General features: G+C 38.0%; 1 protein-coding gene and 1 pseudogene across 9 annotated transcripts in view; one reads left to right on the plus strand and one right to left on the minus strand.

Annotated features, from left to right (window-relative positions):
- The window catches only part of ZNF484 (zinc finger protein 484), a 29314-nt gene extending 8167 nt beyond the window's left edge, over window positions 1–21147 (plus strand). For 4 of the 9 annotated variants that reach the window (XM_069575688.1, XM_069575687.1, XM_069575689.1 and 1 more), the window contains 3 exons: window positions 10497–10623; window positions 10879–10974; window positions 18351–21147. In XM_069575688.1, coding sequence (XP_069431789.1) covers window positions 10497–10623; window positions 10879–10974; window positions 18351–20668 — 2541 coding nt within the window. In that variant the 3' untranslated portion in view covers window positions 20669–21147. Of the gene's footprint in view, window positions 1–10496; window positions 10624–10684; window positions 10714–10878; window positions 10975–18350 lie in introns of all 9 variants that reach the window. The other 5 variants (XM_069575696.1, XM_069575691.1, XM_069575693.1 and 2 more) reach the window with 2 other exon arrangements.
- Window positions 15111–15810, minus strand: LOC138433318 (large ribosomal subunit protein eL13 pseudogene; annotated as a pseudogene).
- Window positions 21148–24188: the final 3041 nt, after the last annotated feature.

Raw genomic sequence — 24188 nt, forward strand, 5'->3', positions numbered from 1 at the left:
TGTTTTGTAAATAAGTTCATGTGTACCAATTCTTTTTAGATTCTTAGAAGGGGTATCATACACTATTTATCCTTCTCTGTCTAACTTACTTCACTAAGTATGACAATCTCTAGATTCATCCATGCTGCTGCAAGTGGCATTATTTCTTTCTTTTTAATGGCTGAGTGATATTCCATTGTATATATATACATCATATTTTCTTTCTCCATTCCTCTGTAGATGGACATTTAGGTTGCTTCCATATCCTAGCTATTGTAAACATCATTGAAACAAACTCTGGGGTACATATATCCTTTTGGACCATGATTTTCTTCAGGAATATGCCCAGGGATGGGACTGCAAAGTCATATGGCGGCTGTATTTTTAGGTTTTTAGAGAAGCCACCATACTGTTCTTCATAGTGGCTATGCCAATTTGCATTCCCACCGACACTGTAGGAGGGTTCCCTTATCTCCACACTCTCTCCAGCGTTTATTCTTTGTGGATTTTTTTGATGATAGCCATGTTGACTGGTGTGAATGATATCTCATTGTAGTTTTGATTTACATTTGTATACTAATTAGTGATGTTGAGCATATTTTCATGTGCCTCTTGGTCATCTGTATGTCTTCTTTGAAGTAATGTCTATTTAGGTCTTCTGCCCATTTTTTGAGTGGCTTGTTTGTTTGGATTATGTTAAACCTCATGAGCTGTTTGTAAAGTTTGGAGACTAATCCCATGTCAGTCACATCATCTGCAAACATTTTATCCCAATCGTGGGTTTTCTTTTCATTCTGTTTTTTGTTTTCTTTGTTGTGCAAAATCTTTTAAGTTTAAGCTGGCCCCATTTGTGCATTTTGGTTTTTATTTCCATTATTTGGGGAGACTGATAAAAAAAATATTGCTACATTTATGTTGAAGATTGTAGTGCTTATTTTTTCTTCTAGGAGTGTTATAGTGTCTGGTCTCACATTTAGGTCTTTAATCCATTTTGAGGTTATTTTTGTGTATGGTATTAAAGAATGATCTTTTTTCCTTTTTTTTTTTTTTTACAGGTAGCTGTCTAGTTCCCCCAGCACCATTTGTTGACGAGACTGTCTGTCCAACATTGTATTTTCTTGCCTCCTTTGTCATAGATTAACTGAACAAAGGTGTATGAATTTACTTCTGGGCTTTCTATTCAGTTCCATTGATCTATATTTCTACTTTTGTCAGGAAGTCTGATTCCTCCAGCTTTGTTTTCCTTTCTTAAGATTGCTTTGGCTATTCAAGGTCTTTTGTGTCTCCATCCAGATTTTAAGATTTTTTTGTTCTGTGCTGTGCTGTGCTTAGTTGCTCAGTCGTGTCTGACTCTGTGATACCATGGCTGTACCCACCAGGCTCGCCTGTCCATAGGGATTCTCCAGGCAAGAACACTGGCGAGGGTTGCATTCCTTGCACCTGGGGATCTTCCCAACCCAGGGATCAAACCCAGGTCTCCCGCATTACACGCAGATTCTTTACTGTCTGAGCCACCAGGAAAGCCGTAGTTCTGTGAAAAATGCCATTGGTCATTTGATCAGGATTACATTAGATCTGTAGATTGCTTTGGGTAGTATATTCATTTTGACAATATTAATTTTTCCAGTCCATGAACATGATATATCTTTTCATCTGTTTGAGTCTTCTTCAGTTTCCTTCATCGACACCTTATAATTTTCAGAGTATAGGTCTTTCTTTAGTCTCCTTAGGTAGGTTTATTCATAGGTAGTTTATCCTTTTGATACGATTGTAAATGAAATTGTTTCTTGAGTTTCTCTTTCTGATCTTTTGATGTTATTGTGTAGAAATGCAACAGTTATTTTGTGTGTATTCATTGTGTTACCTGCAACTTTACTAGATTCACTGATGAGATTTAATCGTTTTGTAGTAGCATCTTTAGGGTCTTCTATGAATAGTATCATGTCATTTGCAAACAGTGACAGTTTAACTTCTTCATTTTCAATTTGGATTCCATTTGTTTCTTTTTCTTCTCTGATTGCTGTAACTAGGACATCCAGAACTATGCTGAATAGTGGTGAGAGTGAACATCCTTGTCTTATTCCTGATCTTAGAGAAAATGCTTTCAGTATTTCAACATTGAGTATGACGTTAAGCAGTAGATTTGTCATATATGGCTTTTATTATGTTGAGGAATATTCCCGCATGCCCACTTTCTGGAGAGTTTTTATCATGAAAGGGTGCTGAATTTTGTCTTTCTGCATCTCCTGAGATAATCATATGGTTTTTATTCTTCAGTTTGTGTGTTACATCGATTGGTTTTCAGATATTGAAAAATCCTTGCATCCGTACACGAGTCCCACTTGATCATAGTGAATGATCTTTTTAATGTATTGTTGGACTTGGATTGTTAGTATTGTGTTGAGGATTTATGCCTCTAACATTCATCATTGATATTGGCCTGTACTTTTCTTTTTTTGTGGTATCTTTGTCTGATACTGATCACAGGGTGATGGTGGCATCAGAGAATGAGTTTGGAAGCTTTCCTACAGCTGTAATTTTGTGGAACACTTTCAGAAGGTTAGGTGTTTTGTTGCTGTTGTTTTTCAGTCAGTAGGTCATATCCGACTCTTTGTAACCCCATGGACTGCAGCACCCAATCTCCTCTGTCCTTCACTATTTCCTGGAGCTGGCTCAAATTCATGTCCATTGAGTTGGTGATGCTAGCTAATCATCTCAGCTTCTGTTGACTGCTTCTCCTCCTGCCCTCAGTCTTTCCAGCATCAGGGTCTTTTCCAGTGAGTCATCACTTTGCATCAGGTGGCCAAAGTATTGAAACTTCAGCATCAGTCCTTCCAGTGAATATTCAGGGTTGATTTCCTGCAGGATTGACTGGTTTGATCACCTTGCAGTCAAAGGGACTCTCAGGAGTCTTCTCCAGCTCTACAATTCGAAAGCATCGGTTCTTGGCACTCCCTCTTCTTTATGGTTCAGCTCTCCCATCTGTCCATGACTACTGGAAAAATCATAGCTTTGACTAAAGGACCTTTGTTGGCAAAGTGATGTCTCTGCTTTTTAATATGCTGTCTAGGTTGGTCATAACTTTGCTTCCAAGGAGCAAGAATCTTGTAATTTCATGGCTGCAGTCATTGTCCACAGTGATTTTGGAGCCCAAGAAAATAAAATCTGTCCTTGTTTCCACTTTTTCCCCTTCTATTTGCTGTGAAGTGATGGGACCAGATGCCATGATTTTAGCTTTTTGATATTGAGTTTCAAGCCAGCTTTTTCAATCTCTTTCACGTTCATCAAGAGGTTCTTTAGTCCTCTTTACTTTCCACCATTAGAGTGGTATCATCTGCATATCTGGGGTTGTTGATAATTCTCCCAGCAGTGTTGATTCCAGCTTGTGATTCATCCAGCCCAGCATTTCACATAATGTACTCTGCATATAAGTTATACGCACAGGGTGAACATAGCCTTGTCATATTCCTTTCCTAATTGTGAACCAATCAGTTGTTCTATGTCTGGTTCTAATGACTGCTTCCTGATCTACATACAGATTTCTCAGGAGACAGATAAGGTGATCTGGTATTCCCATGTCTTTAAGAATTTTTCACAGTTTGTTGTGATCTACACAATCAAAGGGTTTAGTGTAGACCAGAAGTAGATATTTTTTGGAATTCTCTTGCTTTCTCCATGATCCATTGAAAGCTGGCAATTTGAACTCTGGTTCCCCTGCCTTTTCTAAACCCAGTTTTTACGTCTGGAAGTTCTTGGTTCATGAACTGCTGAAACCTAGCTTGAAGGATTTTGAACATAACCTTGCTAGCACGTGAAATGAGTGCAATAGTGTGATAGTTTGAACATAGTTTGGCATTGCCCTTCTTTGTGATTGGAATGAAAACTGACCTTTTCCAGTCTTGTGGTCACCACTGTGTTTTCCAGATTTGCTGACATATTGAGTGCAGCACTTTACCAGCATCATCCTTTAGGATTTGAAATAGCTTAGTTGGGATTCCATCACCTCCACTAGGTTTGTTCTTAGTAATGCTTCTAAGGTCCACTTGACTTCACACCTCCGATGTTTGGCTCTAGGAGAATGACCACACCTTTGTGGTTATCCTGGTCATTAAGACCTTTCTTGTATAGGTCTTCTGTGTCTTCTTGCCACCTCTTCTTTATCTCTTCTGCTTCTGTTAGGTCCTTTCCCTTCTGTCCTTTATTGTGCCCATCCTAACATGAGATATTCCCTTGATAGCGCCAGTTTTCTTGAAGAAGTCTCGTCTTTCCCATTCTATTGTTTTCCTCTATTTTGTTGCATTGTTCATTTAAGAAGGCCTTCTTATCTCTCCTTCCTGTTCTCTAGCACTCTCCATTCAGTTGGGTATAGTTCTCACTTTGTTTCTTGCCTTTTACTTTGCTTTGTCCCTCAGATTCCAGCTTCTCAAAGGTAATCACTCTAAACTCAATCAAACTAATTCTTTTGGTATTTACATTCCTATGTCTAAATCACATGTTTACATTGGTACCTCTTGATTTTCAGTTTTAGGTAGTATCTACTGACTTAGCACAATGGAAAATAAGGATTTAACTCTCAGACATTTAAGGCTTCAGCACTTATATGCACATTTCTTCTTCCCCTCCTTCTAATACAGGTATATCATAATTTGGGGTAAATCAATAGACTGTATTTATTAATATGTTTCTTTTAATTATATTCACAGTTGAACCATTTCTTTTATCTTTTATGCACTGTTTTTTATTTTACTTGGAATTAATTATTGTTTGGTTTAATCATTTGTTTCATTTTCCATATCTGGATCACTAAATCAACTCCACAGTCTTCCCATGTATATAAATATCTTTACAATATGTTAAAATTATTACATAATGATAGTTAACACCAATCATAAATATTAATATAGTGCCTACTGTATGCTAGGCATTGTAAACACACACACTCTCTCTCTCAACTGATTTAATCACATCCCCTTTGAGGTATCTATAATCATTATCCTCATTTTACAGAGAAGGAAGTAGGCCCACAGAGAAGTTAAGGAAATTGCTCTGGGTTGCGCTGCTAGTAAGTGGTGAAACCAGGAGTAAAACCCAAGCAATCTGGCTCCAGAATACAGGCTATTTATTTCAGCAGTTGAAAGAAACTTCCCTTGGAGTTCTTGACATTACCAAAGTTGTTCTCTATGTGATTCTCATGCACTGACTTGGGGGTCTTCCTTTGGCAGGCTGCTAGGAATTCCTTTCGTGTCTCTCAAGTATTGGATCTCTTGTTTTTTGGCTCTTTCTTGAGTCATGCTTTCATTTTTAGAAAATATTATCCAGAAAGTATTGTATGGCAATTAGGTTTTTTAAGACCTTGCCTGTCTAAAAGTATTTTTATTTGACCCTCAGTAATTTCATAGCTATTTCTAGATTGTAAGTCATTTTTACTCAGAAATTGTAAGACATTCTTTCTACTTTAATCATCCCACCTTTTCTTACTGCATGTGATAGGAAGATCCAGATAATAAATTTGTGTTGCTTTAAGTTTGCAGTAATTTGTTGCAGCAGCAATAGGAAACCACTACAAATTTTGGTACCTGGACATGGAATGATGCTGTAACAAATACCCCAAAATGTCAAAAGGCTTTGGAATTTGATAATGAATAAAAACTGTAAAAAATTTGAAGCATATAATAGCAAGAGCCTAGATTTTCTTGAACAGACTGGTAATAGCAATATTGTTGTTAACTCTGCTAGAGAACTTAGAAGAAAGTGAGGAGCACAGTAGGAAAAAAACTATATTGTTTTAGAGAATATCTCATTATTTTAAACAGACTGTTGACAGGAATACGGGTGTTAAAGGTGCTTCTGGTGAAGACTCAAGAAGGAACTGAGAAAGTAGGGGAGGGAGCATCTCTGGTATATAGTAGCAGAAAGCTTAGCTGGATTTTGTCCTGTAGTTATATGGAAAGCAGATTTGTCAGTGATGGACTTGTGTTTTTCTCTGAGGTGATTTCAAGTAAAGGATTGGAGATGTGACATGGTTTCTTTTTCCTGCTTACAATAAAATATGAATATTAAGCGATAGATTGGAGGAAGAACTGTTAAGCAAAAAGGAACTAGACTTGATGATTTGGGGTATTTGGGGGCTATCAAGATTACAAAAGATGCCATAATTAGTTTCACTGTAGGAAAGTATGTTCTTGAGAGAAAGTCAAGGGTGTAGATAGATGCTTTATATATGAATATTTTTCTAGGTTTTTAGGTGTTTAGCAAGATGAACAGGGTAGAATGCACCTTACTAAATTTTTTTAGCTGGACGTCTCAGTCTTTGGTGTTAACTTGATTGTTTAGTTTATTTACATTTAATGCAATTACTGATATATTTGAATTTATATCCAGTTTTATTAGTTTCATATTTGAATTGTCTGTTTAATACTATCTTTCCACTCTTTTCTTGACTTTCTTTTAGATTAGTCAAGTTTTAATTTTTATTTTGTTACCTTGTTTGTGATGCATTCTTTTGTTTCCCTATATATTATAATATCCATCTTTAACTCATTATTATCTTACCCCCTTCTTAATAGATGCTAAAACATCTTAATTCCATTGACTGCTTCTCATTTTTACATTATTATTTTTATGCATTTGAATTCTACATATGTTTTAAACTTCACAAGATATTATTATTATTGTTTTTGCATAGTCTGTATTTACAGTTTTATAAAGTGGGATTTGAGAAACTTTTTGAGTCTTTGAGTTGATGTCATTCACCTTTCCTTTTCAAATTTTGCTTCTGCCTCATATTCTTCCTCTTTATTGTCTCAGATAACAATATGTTTTTCCTTTTCAAAGTGTTGTACATGTGATACATCACGTGCTCTTGTGTTTATTTTTATTTTAAAAAACCTGAGTGGTTCAGTTTGGATATCTTCTGTTTGCTTGTCTTCCATTTCAGTAATTCTGTTATTCTGCTATTAAACCCCTCTCAGTTCTTAATTTTAGATACTGAATTTTTCAATTTTAATTTTTTTAGTATAAGTTCCATTTCTCTGATGAAATTCTCCACCTTTTCATCTAACTCCAAAATCCTGTAAGATTGTTTCTATTGAATTTTTTTCCCCTGTGGTTTTAGATATTTTGTTCTGTTTTTTGATAGGCATTTCTTTTATTGTATCAAAACACATATAAAGCATTGTCAAGGATCTAGATTATGGTATCTTTCTCAGTTATTTAACTTATATGCAGAGTACATCATATGAAATGCTGGGCTGGATGAAGCTCAAGCTGGAATCAAGATTACTGGGAGAAATATCAATAACCTCAGCTATGCAGATGACACCACCCTAATGGCAGAAAGCAAAGAGGAGCTAAAGAGCCTCTTGAAAAGAGGAGAGTGAAAGAGGAGAGTGAAAAAGCTGGCTTAAAACTCAACATTCAAAAAACTAAGATCATGGCATGTGGTTCCATCACTTCATGGCAAATAATGGATACAGTGACAGATTTTATTTCTTAGGCTCCAAAATCACTGCAGCTGGTGATTGAAGCCTTGAAATTAAAAGACACTTGCTCCTTGGGAGGAAAGCTATGACAGACCTAAACAGTGTGTTAAAAAGCAGAGACATTATTTTGCCAGCAAAGGTCCAAATAGTCAAAGCTGTGATTTTTCCATTAGTCATATATGGATGTAAGAGTTGGACCATAAAGAAGGCTGAGCACCAAAGAATGTTGCTTTTGAGTGGTGGTGGTAGAGAAGACTCTCGAGAGTCCCTTGCACTGCAAGGAGATCAAACCAGTCAATCCTAAAGGAAATCAATCCTGAATATTCATTGGGAAAGATTAAGGGCAGGAGGAGAAGGGGACGACAGAGGATGAGATGGTTGGATGGCATCACTGACTCAATGAACATGAGTTTGAGCATACTCCAGGAGTTAGCAAAGAACAGGGAAGCCTAATTTGCTGCAGTCCATGGGGTCACAAAGGGTCAGACATGACTTAGTGACTGAACAATAACAAACTTTCTCAAGAGAGGATCCTTGTTTCCCTTAGCAGATAGAGTGGAGGATGATCACCTTTATCTAGTCAGGGACAGTGTTATGTTGAATCAAGACTAAGTTGAAGCTCTGATAATAGTCTACCTCTGGTTCACTCCAACCATCCAGGATTTTCAGCTGAGAGGCCAGTTTGCCCTCTGTGGACCCTCCTCTTGATAGGTGCCAACAGTGTTTTCTTATCAGACTGCTAACATTTTGCCTTGCTTTTCAGAGGCTCTCTGCTTAAGTATTTAGTTTTGTGCTCATACAGCCCTAGAATTTGATAGATGTCTTAGGGGAAAAACTGCCCATGTGTTTGGATTCTGGTTTCTCTATCACCCAACTTTAGCCTTCTACTGGTTCAAAGCCTGGGTTTTCACCTTTTACCACACCCAGAATTGATAAATACTCCTAGTGTAAAAGTGGTTACGTACATCAACTCAAACCTTAAATGTTGCCTGTAGAGTCTTAGCACCCAACTGCTTCCAGTATTTTCAAACAGGTAGTTTCAGTATTTCATCTGGCATGTACTTAGTCCTGGAAGAAACCCTGGACCGTCACAAACCCTTGTATGCCGTCTGGATATGACAGTGCCTCAAAAGGTTCACCTAAACATATTATATGTACTGTCCATTTAAAGTGTACATTCAATCATTTTTAGTATAGTCATGGAGTTGTGCAGTCTTTATCCAATTTTAGGACACTTTCTTTCCCTCCCCTATCCAAAGTCATACCTTTTAGCTATTGCTACCTCCCTCCCCACCACATCCTTCCATTACCCCATTCCTGGGCAACCAGCAATCTTCTTACTGTCCTAATAGGTTTGCCTGTCCTGGATATCTCATGTAAATGGAATCATATAATATGTGGTCTTTTGTGATTGGCTTATTTCACTTAGCATAATATTTTCAAAATTCATTCACAGTGTAGCATAAATCAGTATTTCATTCCTCTCTATGGATGAATCATTTCTTTTATGAATATGCCACATTTTGAAATTCATCATTGGCTGATACCCTGGGTTGTTTCTGTTTTTGACTATTAAGAATAATGCTACTATGAACATGGCTATATAAGTTTTATGTAAATGAATGTTTTGATTTCTCTTGGGTATATACCTAGAAGTGGAACCATTAGCTCATATTACTCCTTTTGAGGAAGTGCCAGACTGTTTTAGATTCCCACCTTTACTATATGAGGGTTCCAATTTCTCCCCTTCCACACTGGCACTTGATATTATGTGTCCTTTTGTTTTTTATTATTATAGCCATCGTAGTAGGTGCACTTTCCTGATGACTAATGATTGGAGCATTTTTTAAATTTCAGAATTCAAGATTTAATTGCATTTATTATTTTGCTACAAAAATAATAAAAATACAAATATACACAAGCAGAGCATTTTTTATTTTATAATCATCTTAGTGAATTTGAAGGGGTATCTCTTTGAATTTTGATATCCCTTTTGACTATATTGACCTGTATTGAGAACCTTTCATGCTTTTTGGCCATTTGTATATCTTCCTTGGATATATGTATATTCTTCTTGGTCCATTTGTTTATTTGACTGTGCCAGGTGTTAGCTGTGGCATGAGGGATGTTTGAGCTTTGTAGCAGAATCCAGGATCTTTTGTTATAGCATGTGGAATCTAGCTCCCTGACCAGGGATCAAACCCAGGCCCCCTGCATTGGGAGCATGGAGTTTTAGCCACTGGACCACCAGGGAAGTCCCCTTAGTCCATTTTTAATTGGATCATTTATCTTTTTATTGAGTTGTAAGAATTATTTATATATTCTTTACACAAGTCCTTTATCAAATATATAATTGCAGACATTTCCCCATAATCTTTGAGTTGTTTTTACTCTAAGTAAACACTTTGTTTGTTCTGTTTGTTGTTGTTATTGTTGTTTTTTTTTCATTTTGGGCCATTGGGTATAGCATGGGGATCTTAGTTCCCCTCCCAGGCATTGAACCCATGCCCCCTGAAGTGGTGGTGCAGAGACCTAACACTGGACTGCCAGCAAATTCCCTTATCTTATCACTTTCTTAATGGTATCCTTTTTAGCACAAAGTTTTAATTTGATAAAGTCCAGTTTATCTATTTTTTCTTTGGTTGTTTGTGCTTCTGATTTTATATCTGAAAAAATCATTGCTTTTCTAACTGAAGTGTTAATGAAATATGGCATACATGGAAAATAATGCAGAAATCAGGTTTGTAGCTTGATGAGTTTTCAGTTTATTCTTTTGTAACCAGCACACAGATAAAAACAAAACCTCAGAATGTTATTAGAGCCACAGAAAGAATGACCTAATACGACCTAATATTTAAAGAATGACCTAATGACCTAATATTTATTTTTCCCTTGAAATAATAATGTCAAATTTAGGTATTTAGTGAGAATCTTATATGTTGTATCATGTTAAAAATTATTAAAAATAAGTTCATAAATATCTTGCTCTTATCCTACAATCCTGATGCTTTTCATTGAATAAACGTGTTTTTCCAGGGATCAGTGTCTTTCAAAGATATATCTGTAGACTTCAGCAGGGAGGAGTGGCAACAATTGGACCTTGCTCAGAAAAGTCTATACAGGGATGTAATGCTGGAAAACTATTTCAACTTGATCTCAGTGGGTAAGCACAGCTCTGCTGGGTAAGGCTGTACCTAACTGAGTGTATCTTTTTTTTTCCATAGTGGAATTTCTGAAATTTGGTGTTTCTAAGGTATGTGGGACTTCCAAAGACTGTAGGACATCTGAAGTGCGATAGTTTTGTCCTTATTTTGTTCCATGTTCTTAACAATCTCTTTTGGACATTAAGAATATACTTCTGTTCCCCATGAACTTTTCTGAAAAGTAAATGGAGGGCTTTGTTGTTTCCTATCATCAGGGTGTCAAGTTCCCAAAGCAGAAGTCATTTTCAACTTGGAGTGGGGAGAAGAACCATTTATGTGGAATGGCAAAATCTCAAGCCAGAGCTGTCTAGGTGAGTAGGAACCAAAAGCATAGGAGATAGCATAGCCAAATCACAGTTTTACTGGCAGAGTTTGGCAACTTTGAAGTGCTTTTATTCTTTTTCTTTTTTTTTTTTGAAGTGCTTTTAATATGATATTTCTCTAACATTCTGAACTTTTGAAACTGCATGGATAGAGCTGATATTGGTCTCTTACACATCTAAATGCCATTCCCACTTAGTGATGTCACTCAGTCGTGTCCGACTCTTTGCGACTCCATGGACTGTAGCCCACCAAGCTTCTCTGTCCGTGGGATTTTCCAGGCAAGAGTACTGGAGTGGGTTGCCATTTCCTTCTCCAGGGGATCTTCCCGACCCAGGGATTGAACCCGGGTCTCCCGCATTCCAGGCAGACGCTTTAACCTCTGAACCACCAGGGAAGCCATTCCCACTTAAGGCCCCTTCCAATATCAGTGTCTTCTTTGCTTGACTCTTTAAGAGGAATGTGCTACAGTTACTGGTACATTGGCTGTAGGATCCTGCTGTTTTGCTTTTTCTCCCTTTTTATAGCATTAAAAATTTTTTTTTAAAAAAATCTCTGTCGATGTCTTAAATCCTTTCCTTACACATTCAGGTACTCATAAAATTGCCTTTAAAAAAAATTACTTTGGGTCACTCACCTGCTTATTTCTCTTCATTTTCTTTCTTTTCCCTTAAGGTGCTTCAGAATTGTCATCTAGAGATGGCCATATTATATCATCTCCCATGCCTCTCCCCCAACTGTTGGCTTTGAGATTTCCATTACTTACATTTGGGGATAGCTTCTTATTTTAAGTCTATAATTTTGGGGGACCACACTCCACAGCATGTGGGATCTTAGTTCCTCTGGCCAGGTATTGAACCTGCACGCCCTGCAGTGGAAACTCAGAGTCCTAACCAGTGGATAGCCAGGGAATCCCCTATTTTACAATTTTTAAAAAAGTTTTGTTGTATTTTTTTATTTATCCCTTTTAATCCTCACTCCCTACTTCATTTTTATTCTTCCCAGAGGCAGTTGCTCTACTGTATTTTATATGTTTGCTTGCAATTTATTCTTAAATTTGTCAGGTATTTGTAAAATTTAAATTGTTGGTCATTTTAATTTCTAAAAATGGTACTGTGCTGTGAAAGTGAAGTCGCTCCATCGTGTCTGACTCTTTGCGACCCGTGGACTGTAGCCCACCAAGCTCCTCTGTCCATGGGATTCTCCAGGCAAGAATACTGAAGTGGGTTGCCATTTCCTTCTCCAGGGGATCTTCCCAACCCAGGGACTGAACCCAGGTCTCCCACATTGCAGGCAGACGCTTTGACCTCTGTACCACCAGGGAAGCCCCACTGCGCTATGTATCCTACTTAGTTTATTTTTTTTCCTCTCAGCACTAAATTGGTTCACGTTACATTGTTTTCCTAGCTCATTGCTTCTAATTGATGCTTACATTCCATAGTATATATATATGCCAGATTTACTTGTCCAGCTTTCTAGCTGCTATAGCTAGTACTATAATAAATTTCTTCAAGAACTATTCTTTTAGGAAGCAAGAATTTCTTGAGGAAGAGTAGTGGGAGTGTTTTATTAATGAATATACTAATGCTTTATTTCACTAAGTATAACCATATTGTTTTTCAGATTGGATGTATTGGTCTACAATCCTCTAAACATACAAAGGCATCAGTTTCTCCACATCCCTGCCCATATTTCTAATAATTTCTCATAATCTAGTGGATTTTAATTTCTATTTGTTTTAATTTGTGTTTCTCTAATAACAAAATGTTTTGAACATCTTATCATGTATCTTGTAATAGATTCTGATTTCATTTCATACTGACACCTTCCAAATGTCACCACTCTCTCTTTAGCTTCTGCCCCACATCTGGACAAACTACAAGAAAACCCAGATGCTCTTTCCATTAGTGCTAGTGGCAAGTTGCTCTGTACCAGTCAGCTTAGTACCATCCCCCAACTACTATAAAAAACCCAAGCCAGTTTCCTCTTCTCACTGTTAAGCCACTTTCAGACTTGTTTGGGAGCTTTCCCTTCAAAAGCCTCATTAAATGAGTAATGAACTTTTTCATATCTTATTGGTTGTGTGTTGAATCATCACTCTTGACATCTGAACCAAATTTGGTGTGGGGGTCCATTGCTTCTCTGCAGGTGACTTAACAGTTGATGTAGTAAGCAGGATCTTTGGATGATGACCACCACCAAGGGGGCTTTCTTCTCTTGTTCTCTGGATTTACTGCCTGCTGCTGAGTACATACTTTGAGCTGTGCTACTTTATGCTGCATTTGCTGATTCCCACAAGACTGTCATATATTTAACCAATTGAAGTTGGAAGTTATAGTTGGTATTCTGGGACAGATATAAGGAGTAGGCCCTCCTTAAAGTGGCCTAAGACCTATGTATGTGTCTCAAATTGAATCATTTGTCTCAATTCTGGCATAAGCCATGAATGACACCAGAATTAAGGAAACAGATCAGGTTGGTTCTCATTGTATAAGCTTTCAGGGGAACAATTGATACCTTATGCATATAAGGGCCCATCAGGCAGCTACTTGTGTGAAGGAAGAGCAGTTACAATGTAGCATGCTAAAGCAAGTGGCACACCTTTCTAAATGTTGTCATATTTTATTGTTTATTGTTTCAATGTTGTCATATTTTTGCTTTTCCCTGTGGCTCATCTTCTCAAACAATTCTTTATGCTCTTTCTACTAATTTTTCTCTTTTAGAAAGTATCATTTAGATGCCCTCCTCCTTTTACTTTCCAGTGAAAAGTAAAACCTAAAACCATGTCTACGTTCACTTATGCTTGAATTATTCTAACCCTGTTTTGATGTTTAAAAAAATGTTTTTCCTAGGTGCTACTGGTTAAAATATTATACTTATCTTGTCATAGCTATATGATGCAAAATATTACCTAACATATGAGAATTTCTCTCAATGGATTAATAAACTAAAGGAAGAACATGCCTCATATTTGCAGTTCACATTTATCTTTGTTCAGTTTCCATAATCATGTTTGCTTCATTTTAACATTTTCTTTAATTATTCCCCTGTGTCTGACCCTTTATTTTCTGATCTGTCTCCCTATTCAGATAATCTACATACTTACACTTTGCTCTCATGTTTCACTTACTTCTTTTATTGGATGTGTTATGGCATTGCTTTTTCCCTTTTTTGATTCTCTGACCCACAAAAACTCAGAGAAAATGACATTAATTTGAATGACAACTGAGTCTTTTATCTATTTCAAAAATGTTTCTCTAGAGAATATTTAGTGAAATTAAATTCTTTAGGTGATATTTTGCTCTATTTCAGAGGGATTTGAAATTTTTTCTGCTAAGAGTAATTTAAAGGACCAATAATTGTAATTGGAAAGGGAAGACAACTGAAAGGAATGTTTAAAATTTAAGCCTTTGAGCATTAAGCATTTATTTTTGTGTACATCTATGCCAATTAAATATGACTTTGTAAGGCTCAGAGTATCTGTGTTTATTTTTAAGTTAAGAGAAAAGAGAGCCTTCCTAGAGTTTTGCTGAGGTTTGAGATTCATTTTCAGAGCATAGAACCCTAAATGATCCATGAAGGAAATGAATTTTGAAAAGGAATAAAGGATCAGGAAAAGGAAGCTTAGTGGGGAAAAGGAAAAGAATATACGTTTAGATTCAGTAATAAAATAGACTTTAGTGACTGGTGGAAAGATAGCTTACATACATTCATTTTATTGGCCTGAATTATGACTTTGTATTTTACTGAATTGGTAATTCAGTTTGTGACAGAGGAATTATGAATAATTAAACTTTTTACCACAGGAGCAAATTCTTTACATTGAACATCATTGATAATACTGTCAGGCATAGCAGTGGGTTTATTTTGTTTTGTTTTGTTTTGTTTTTTTGTTTTTTTTTTTAGATGTGAAAATAATATTTTAATAGTAATAGGAACACACAGCACCTCCTGGGCTGGAGGGTCCAAACAAGAACACTAAGCACAAGCCTCCCAGGTACCAAAGCTGCTTCCCTCACAGCTCTGTTGCAACAAAGGTCAGACACACCCCAGGTCTCCCTCAAGGAGGGCCCCCCCGCCGAGGCCCTGGCTCCTTACACAACGAAGGTCACATGGACACTGCAGGTTTATCGTAAGCTGCCAATAGCACTTTATTTTTTCTTTTCAACATCCTGTTCTGCGGCTTCCTTGGCCCTTTTTGCCCGGATGCCGAAGAGCCGGGCGTTGGCACGGGCCATGCGGAGACTGGCAAATGCCTTAAAGTTCTTCTCCTCCTCTGTGATGACTCTGGCTTTCTCCTTCTTATAGACGTTCCGTATGGGCATAACAGGTCCAGTCAGCTGAGTGGCCAGTTTGAGCTCTTCAGCAGAGCTGTCTCCCTTCTTGGGGGCCAAGGGCTTCCTGGGGAACAGGATAAGTTTGGAGAGGTACTCCTTGAGCCGCTGCACGTTGGCTTGCAGGGACTCCGTGCACTTGTTCCACCGCCTCGGGTCCACCGAGATCCCAATGGTCTGGGCCACCTTCTTGTGGATGCCGGCCACCCTAAGCTCCTCCAGGCTGAAGCCCCTGCCGGCACGAACCTTCGTGTGGTACCTGACCGTCGGGCATCTCACCACCGGCCGGAGAGGACCGGATGCGGGGCGCGGGGCAATGCGGCGAGCCTTGGTCTGCCGGGCCTTGCGTCTACGGATCTTGTGAGCCAGCTGGTTAAACCACGTGGCCACGCGCCGCTGCCAGTCCTTGTGGAAGTGGGGCTTCAGGATCATGCCATTCCGGCTAGGCGCCATGGCTGCGGCCGGAAGGCCTCCTCCGAGGGCTCACGGCTGGGAAAGTCATAGCAGTGGGTTTATAAGCTAAAGAAAGTGAAAAGTTGCAAAAGATGAAAGCCATGTCTAGGAATCTAGTATTAGAGGTCCTCAGGCTTGATGAAAACATTAATATGTGTGAGTAAAACTGTAATATGTGCTAAGTCACTTCAGTCATGTCCGACTCTGTGCAACCCCATGGACTGTATAGCCCATCAGGCTCCTTTGTCCATGGAATTCTCCAGGCAAGAATACTGCAATGGGTTGCTGTTTCCTTCTCCAGGGGCTCTTCCCAATCCAAGGATTGAACCCATGTCTCTTAAGTCTCCTGCATTGGTAGGTGGGTTCTTTACCACTAGCCCAAAAATATAAAAGTTAAAAGAATGTGTTTGGGGATATTACAAACATTATATGGTCCTGGAGATAGAATGAAATGGATACAAGGTTAGACTGTGTCTTAAAGAGTAATCTGATTTTTATGTAAGTATTTACTGAGAATCTACTATGTCTTTAAAAAAATTTTTTTTATTGAAGGATAATTGCTTTACAGAATTTTGTTGTTTTCTGTCAAGCCTCAACATGAATCAGCCATAGGAATACATATATCCCCTCCCTTTTGAGCCTCCCTCCCATCTCCCTCCCCATCCCACCCCTGTTACAGAACCCCTGTTTGAGTTTCCTGAGCCATACAGCAAATTCCCATTGGCTATCTATTTTACACATGGTAATGTAAGTTTCCGTGTTACTCTTTCCATACATCTCACCCTTTCCTCCCCTCTCCCTGGGTCCATTAAGTTTATTCTCTATGTCTGTTTCTCCATTGTTGCCCTGTAAATAAATTCTTCAGAACCATTTTTCTAGATTCTGTATATATGCATTAGAATACGATATTTATCTTTCTCTAACTCACTTCACTCTGTATAATAGGTTCTAGGTTCATCCACCTCATCAGAACTGACTCTGCTATGTCTTATACACTATTCCACAGTTGGAGATATTAGTGATTCTTATTGTAGGTAAGAATGGTATATTGGAGTCAAACCCACCTCCTGTCATTGATAGACCCCCAGAAACAGTGACTTAGAGAACATAAACATTAACCTGGCCTGGATTTAGCCTGAGGGCTGTAGTTTTTCTAATCTCTTGTCTCAGGCATCAGCAGCAGCATAGAACTGAGCTATCAAGTCTGTAATATAGCCAGTGGGAAGAGTTATGGGAGACATACTTACTTCCTTAAAACATTGACCTGATTACAACAAATATAATTCATACTCTTATTTGAATGGTGATAGATGAGTTACCTGTATTTACCTACAAATGAGGCTGTATATGCCTGTTGTTTTGAGATAGACACATGCTTGGCTACAAGCTTAACACTGTTGAAGGAAGGGGACAGCTTTTTTTTTTACTTTATTTTACTTTACAATACTGTATTGGTTTTGCCATACATTGACATGAATCTGCCACGGGTGTACATGAGTTTCCAATCCTGAACCTCCCTCCCACATCCCACCCCATATCATCTCTCTGGATCATCCCCGTGCACCAGCCCCAAGCATCCTGTATCCTGTATCAAACATAGACTGGTGATTCATTTCTTGCATGATAGTATACATGTTTCAGTGCCAATCTCCCAAATCATCCCACCCTCTCCCTCTCCCTCAGAGTCCAAAAGTCTGTTCTATACATCTGTGTCTGTTTTGCTGTCTCACATACAAGGTTATCATTACCATCTTTCTAAATTCGATATATATGTATTAGTATACTGTATTGGTGTTTTTCTTAAGCTTAACACTGTTGAAGGAAGGGGACAGCTTTTAATGAACAACCTCTGTCTCTGCTTCAGAGTTGGCCCTTTTTGCTGTTATATTCTTCCTTATTAAGTGTGTGTATCTGCACCCCAAAACCAGGCATAAAGAATTGAATCATAGATATATATTTACTGTTTGTATGGTAAAGCTAATTCAGGATGACTGAGGCTACAATATATTTCTGTACATAAATAAATTTATATTTAGGGCACAGTGGTTAATAGGGAATAGAGAAAGCAGAGAGATTAAGATTTATAGATGAAGGATAATAAGAATCTAGACTCAGAAATATTTTTTAGCCACATGGTTTGTCACTTTGTTCTTCTAACACCTATTATGTAGTTCTACTGCATGTTCAGAACAGCATATTTCAGTTTGAATCTCATCTTCCCCAATTACTAAGCATGATTTGGGCACATTTCTTAACTCTTCTGTGGCTCAGTTTCCTCATCTGTAAAGTAGGGACAATAATAACATTAATAGCAAAAAGTTATGTTGATGTTTAAATGAGTTAGAACAATGCCTGAGACATCTAAATTTTATTGTTTATCAGACAGTAAATGTAAGGGCTTATTACTGCATATTATTTCATATAAAGAGATTATTATATATATTCTTATTTTATATATTTATCTATATTTATTATTACATTTATATAGAACCTCTCCCATTTCTCTGTGTTCACCTTGTATCCACTCTATCATCCCTTCTGTGTTTTGCTAACTGTTCTTTGTGTATTTTATTTTCTAGATCAGCATATTGGTTTTGAAACATCAAAACAGGGAATATCTGAAGATGTTTCAGTCTGGTTTGAGGGAATTTGTCTCTTCCCAAGAGATGATCTATATTCCATTTTAGAAGAATTTTGGCAAGATGATAAACAGACAGGAAGAGATAAGGAAAACCAGAACAAACATTTAAGTCCTATCATCTTCACCAACAAGGATACACTAGCTAATAAGGGGAACTGTGACTATAATAAAGACACTGGGAAAAAATTTCATGTAAACACAAACCTTGTTCCTTCAAGAAAAAGACTCCATAACTATGACTCATTTCAAAAGAGTTTGAAGCCTGTTGTAAGCTTATGTAATTGTAATAGAAACAATGCAACAGAAAATTTTGATAAGGTTATTGGATATGGTAATACTTTTACTTGTATGAATTCTCATACAGAACTGAATGCTTGTGAATATAATCAATGTAAGAAACTTCTGAGTAAGCAAGCTCTCATTCAGCATCAAAAACATCATAGTAGGGAGGACTTCCATTTATTTTCTGATTGTGTAAAACTCTCTACCCATAAGACACACCTTTTTGCACATCAAAGGATTTATACTGAAGAGAAACATCATGAGTGCACCAAATGTGACATGATCTTCACTCAGAAGTCCCAATTTGCTGTGCCTCAGGTTTATACAAGAGAAAAATCCTATGTAAGCACTGAATATGGGAAGAAATTTTCCCTCAACTCAAACCATGAGAAAACTCCTCATACTGAGGAGACTGACTATAAATGCAGTGCACGTGGAAAAGCCTTTTTCAAGAAGTTAGATCTGTTCAGACTGCAGAGAATTCCTACTGGAGGAAAAAACCCCTATGATTACAGTGAATGTGGAAAAAATGTCTCTCGCAATTCAAATCTCAGTATACACAAAAAGGCTCATACTGGCAAGAAACACTTTGAATGTATTGAGTGTGGAAAATCTTTCACAAGAAAGTCAACACTAAGTATGCATCAGAAAATTCACACGGGAGAAAAACCATATGTATGTACTGAATGTGGGAAAGCCTTTATCCGAAAGTCACATTTTATTACACATGAGAGAATTCATACTGGAGAGAAACCTTATGAATGCAATGACTGTGGGAAGTCCTTTATAAAGAAGTCACAACTCCATGTGCATCAGCGAATTCACACAGGGGAGAATCCCTTCATATGTTCAGAATGTGGGAAAATCTTCACTCACAGGACAAATCTCATTATACACCAGAAAATTCATACTGGTGAGAGACCCTATGTATGTACTGAATGTGGGAAGGCCTTTACTGACAGGTCAAATCTCATTAAACATCAAAAAATTCATACTGGAGAGAAACCCTATAAATGCAGTGACTGTGGGAAATCATTCACCTGGAAGTCACGGCTCAGGATACATCAGAAATGTCACACTGGAGAGAGACATTATGAATGCAATGAATGTGGGAAAGCATTTATTCAGAAGTCAACACTGAGTATGCACCAGAGAATTCATAAAGGAGAAAAGCCCTATGTTTGCACTGAATGTGGGAAGGCCTTCTTCCACAAGTCACATTTTATTACACATGAGAGAATTCATACTGGAGAGAAACCTTACGAATGCAGTGACTGTGGGAAATCTTTCACAAAGAAGTCACAACTTCATGTACATCAGCAAATTCACACAGGAGAGAAACCCTACAGATGTGCTGAATGTGGAAAGGCTTTCACGGACAGATCAAATCTCTTTACACACCAGAAAATTCATACTGGCGAGAAACCCTATAAATGTGATGACTGTGGAAAAGCCTTCACTCGAAAGTCAGGCCTCCATATACATCAACAGTCTCATACTGGAGAAAGACATTATGAGTGTAGTGAATGTGGGAAAGCCTTTGCACGAAAATCAACACTCATTATGCATCAGAGAATCCATACAGGAGAGAAACCTTATATTTGTACTGAATGTGGGAAGTCGTTCATCCAGAAGTCACATTTAAATCGACATAGGAGAATTCATACTGGAGAAAAACCCTATAAATGCAGTGACTGTGGGAAGGCTTTTATTAAGAAGTCACAACTCCTTGAACATCACCGAATTCACACAGGAGAGAAACCTTATATGTGTACTGAATGTGGAAAGGCCTTCTCCATCAGATCAAATCTTATTAAACACCAGAAAATTCATACTAAACAGAAACCTTATAAATCTAGTGACTTTAGGAAAGACTTTAACTGGAAAGCACAATTCAGTGTACATCAGAAATCTAATACTGAGGAAGTAGAATGCCCAGTGCCACAATCATGGAGTAGGGATACAAAGTTGTGAGGAGCTATAGCTTGACTAAGAAGCAAGGGGTAACCCAAGACTATTTTCCTCTGTCTAGTCAGACGTATGAATATCTGGATCTCATAGCTTATGTCCAGTTTTATACATATGGGCAGACACTTTGGAGAAAGTGTTTAAGCAGTGATTAATGGCATGCTTGTTTACTTGACAGATGCTGGGATTTTTAAGCACCTGCAAATAATAGTACATGTGCAAGGAGATGACTTGCCAGTAGTTCTTATTTCACGTTTTGGATAAGCAGCTTTATAAATCAGGGCTGTTGAGTTGTTCATGCCCTGTATAGCAAAAATATTCAATGTTGACCAAAGGAATTTCTTGCGTAGATTTCCAAGAAAAATTTTCATTGTCCAAGCACTCTATGGACACTGAAATCAAGGCAACAGTATAGACAATTCAGATGTATAATAAAAAGAATCTAGAAGTTGTTGTGAAAATTAAAGATACAAAGATGGACTCTACTTTTTTTTTCCTTTGGGATGTCACTATTATTTATAGCTTACAATGTTTATTAGTGTGTGGAAATTTGGATTAATAAGTTTAAAATTTATAATTTGACTTTGAGATTGGCAAAAACCACAGGCTTACTTGAATATTCACAGGCATCTTTAGGTAACTAACATGTTTCCTGTTTATTAATTCCCTACCATGGCAGCAGGTAACTCATGCCTAAGAGGTATAAAGTGCTCCCAGACTATATCTCAAAAGTGATCAATGATGTAAGCAGCAGCCCCAAAGATTACCTGTTACACTATAGCTGGTTCTGAGATCATGAAAGTTAGCCACAGGTTACAGATTTGGCACTCTGGATTCTCATTGTCTTTTACAGAAACCTCTACTTTTTGAATGATTTCTTTTTCTAAAGAGACAAATTAAGAAAGTGAGTTTTAAAACCTAGAATTCTTTCCTTCCAATTTTGTTAATGCATCCTCTATTTATTTATTACATACTAAGTTTGTTGCGGTTGTTGTTCAGTCATGTCCCACTCTCTGCAACTCTATGGACTATAGCACACCAGGCTCCACTCTCTCCCATTATCTCCCAGAATTAGCTAAAATTCATGTCCATTGAGTTGGTAATGCTAGCTAACCATCTCTGTCAACCCATTCTCCTTTTGCCTTCAATCTTTCCAGCATCAGGGTCTTTTCCAGTGAGTCAGCTCTTCATATCAAGTGACCAAAGTACTAGAACTTCAACTTCAGCATCAGTCCTTCCAATGAATCTTCAGGGTTGGTTTTCTTTAGGATTGACTGGTTTGATCTCCTTGCTGTCCAAGGGACTCTCAAGATTGAGTCTTCTCCAGCACCACAGTTCAAAAGCATCAATTCTTTGGCGCTCAGCCTTTTTTATGGTTCAACTCTCGTATCTGTACACGACTGCTAGAAAAACCATAGCTTTGGCTAAGCAGACCTTTGTTGGCAAAGTGATGTCTCTGCTTTTTAATATGCTGTCTAGGTTTGTCATAGCTTTCTTTCCAGGAGCAAGTGTCTTTTAATTTCATGGTTACAGTCACTGTCTGCAGTTATTTAGGAGCCCAGGAAAATAGAGTCTGTTATTGCTTCCATTTTATCCCCTTCTAATTGCCATGAAATGATGGGACAAGATACCATGATGTTAGTTTTTTGAATGTTGAGTTCAGGCTGGCTTTGAAACCTCTTTCACCCTCATCAAGAGGCTCTTTAGTTTCTCTTCATTTTCTGTCATTAGAGTGGTATCATCTGCATATCTGAGATTGTTGGTATTTCTCCAGCCAGTCTTGATTCCAGCTTGTGATTCATCCCATCTGGCATTTCATATCATGTACCCTGCATGCATATGAGTTAAATAAGCGGGGTGACAATATACAACCTTGTCATACTCTTTTCTGAATTTTGAACCAGTTGTTCCATGTCTGTTTCTAACTATTGCTTCCTGGCCCACATACAGGTTTCTCAGGAGACAGGTAAGGTGGTCAGGAAATCCCGTCTCTTTAAGAAGTTTACAGTGTGTTGTGTTGTGATCCACACAAACAAAGGCTTTAGTGTAATCCACAAAGGAGAAATAGATGTTTTTCTGGAATTCCCTTGCTTTCTCCATGATCCTATGGTTGCTGGCAATTTGATCTCTGGGTCCTCTACTTCTTCGAAACCCAACTTGGACATCTGGAAATTCTCAATTCATGCACTGCTGAAGCCTAGCTTGAAGGATTTTGAACATAACCTTACTAACATGTGAAATGAGTGCAATTGTATCATAGTTTTAACTGTTTGGCATTGCCCTTTGTGATTAGGCTAGACGGTAAAGAATCTGCCTGCAATGCAGGAGACCCGGGTTTTTTCCCGGGGTCAGGAAGATCCCCTGGAGAAGGGAAGGGCTATCCACTCCAGTACTCTTCTCTGGTGAATTCCATGGACAGAAGTGGACTATAGGCCATGGCGTTGGAAAGAGACACAGCTGTGCAACTGACACTTTCATACACACTTTCTTTGTGATTGGAATAAAAGTTGACCTTTTCCAGTCCCATGGCCACTGCTAAGTATTCCGAATTTGCTGACATATTGAATGCAGCACTTTAACAGCATCATCTTTTAGGATTTGAAATAGCTCAGCTGGAATTCTGTCATTTCCACTAGCTTTGTTTATAATAATGCTCCCTGAGGCCCCTAGACTTCACACTCCAGGATGTCCTGCTCTAGGTGTGTGACCACACCATTGTGATTTCCCAGGTTATTAAGACCTTTCTTGCATGATTCTGTGCATTCTTGCCACCTCTCAATCTCTTCTGCTTCTGTTAGGTCCTTACCTTTTCTGTCCTTTATAGTGCCCATCTTTGCATGAAATGTTCCCTTGATATCTCCAGTTTTCTTGAAGAGGTCTCTAGTCTTTCCCATTCTATTGTTTTCCTCTATGCATTGTTCATTTAAGAAAGCCTTCTTATCTCTTTTTGATATTCTCTGCATTGAGTTGGGTATATCTTTGCCTTTCTTGCCTTTCACTTCTCTTCTTTCCTCAGCTATTTGTAATATCTCATCAGACAACCATTTTGCATTCTTTTGCATTCTTTTTCATTGGGATTGATGTGATCACAGCTTCCTGACCAGTGTTAGAAACCTCCATCCTTAGTTCTTCAGGCACTCTGTCTACCAGATCTAATCCCTTGGATTTTTTTGCCTCCTCCATTGTATAATCATAAGGGATTTGATTTAGGGATTTGATTAACTACTTAAATGGTCTAGTGGTTTTTCCCTACTTTCTTCAAGTCTGAATTTTGTAATAAGAAGCTCATGACCTGAGTCACAGTCAGCTCCATGTCTTGATTTTGCTGACTGTATAGAGTTTCTCCATCTTTGGCTGCATAATCAATCAGATTTCAGTATTAATCATCTGGTGATGTCCATGTGTAGTGCTATCTCTTAGGTTGCTGGGGAAGGGTCTTTTCTATGACCAGCATGTTCTCTTGATAAAACTCTGTTAGTTTTGCCCTGCCTCCTTTTGTGCTCCAAGGCCAAACTTGCCTGTTATT

This window comes from Ovis canadensis, chromosome 2 (assembly GCF_042477335.2).
Source record: "Ovis canadensis isolate MfBH-ARS-UI-01 breed Bighorn chromosome 2, ARS-UI_OviCan_v2, whole genome shotgun sequence".
NCBI lineage: Eukaryota > Metazoa > Chordata > Mammalia > Artiodactyla > Bovidae > Ovis > Ovis canadensis.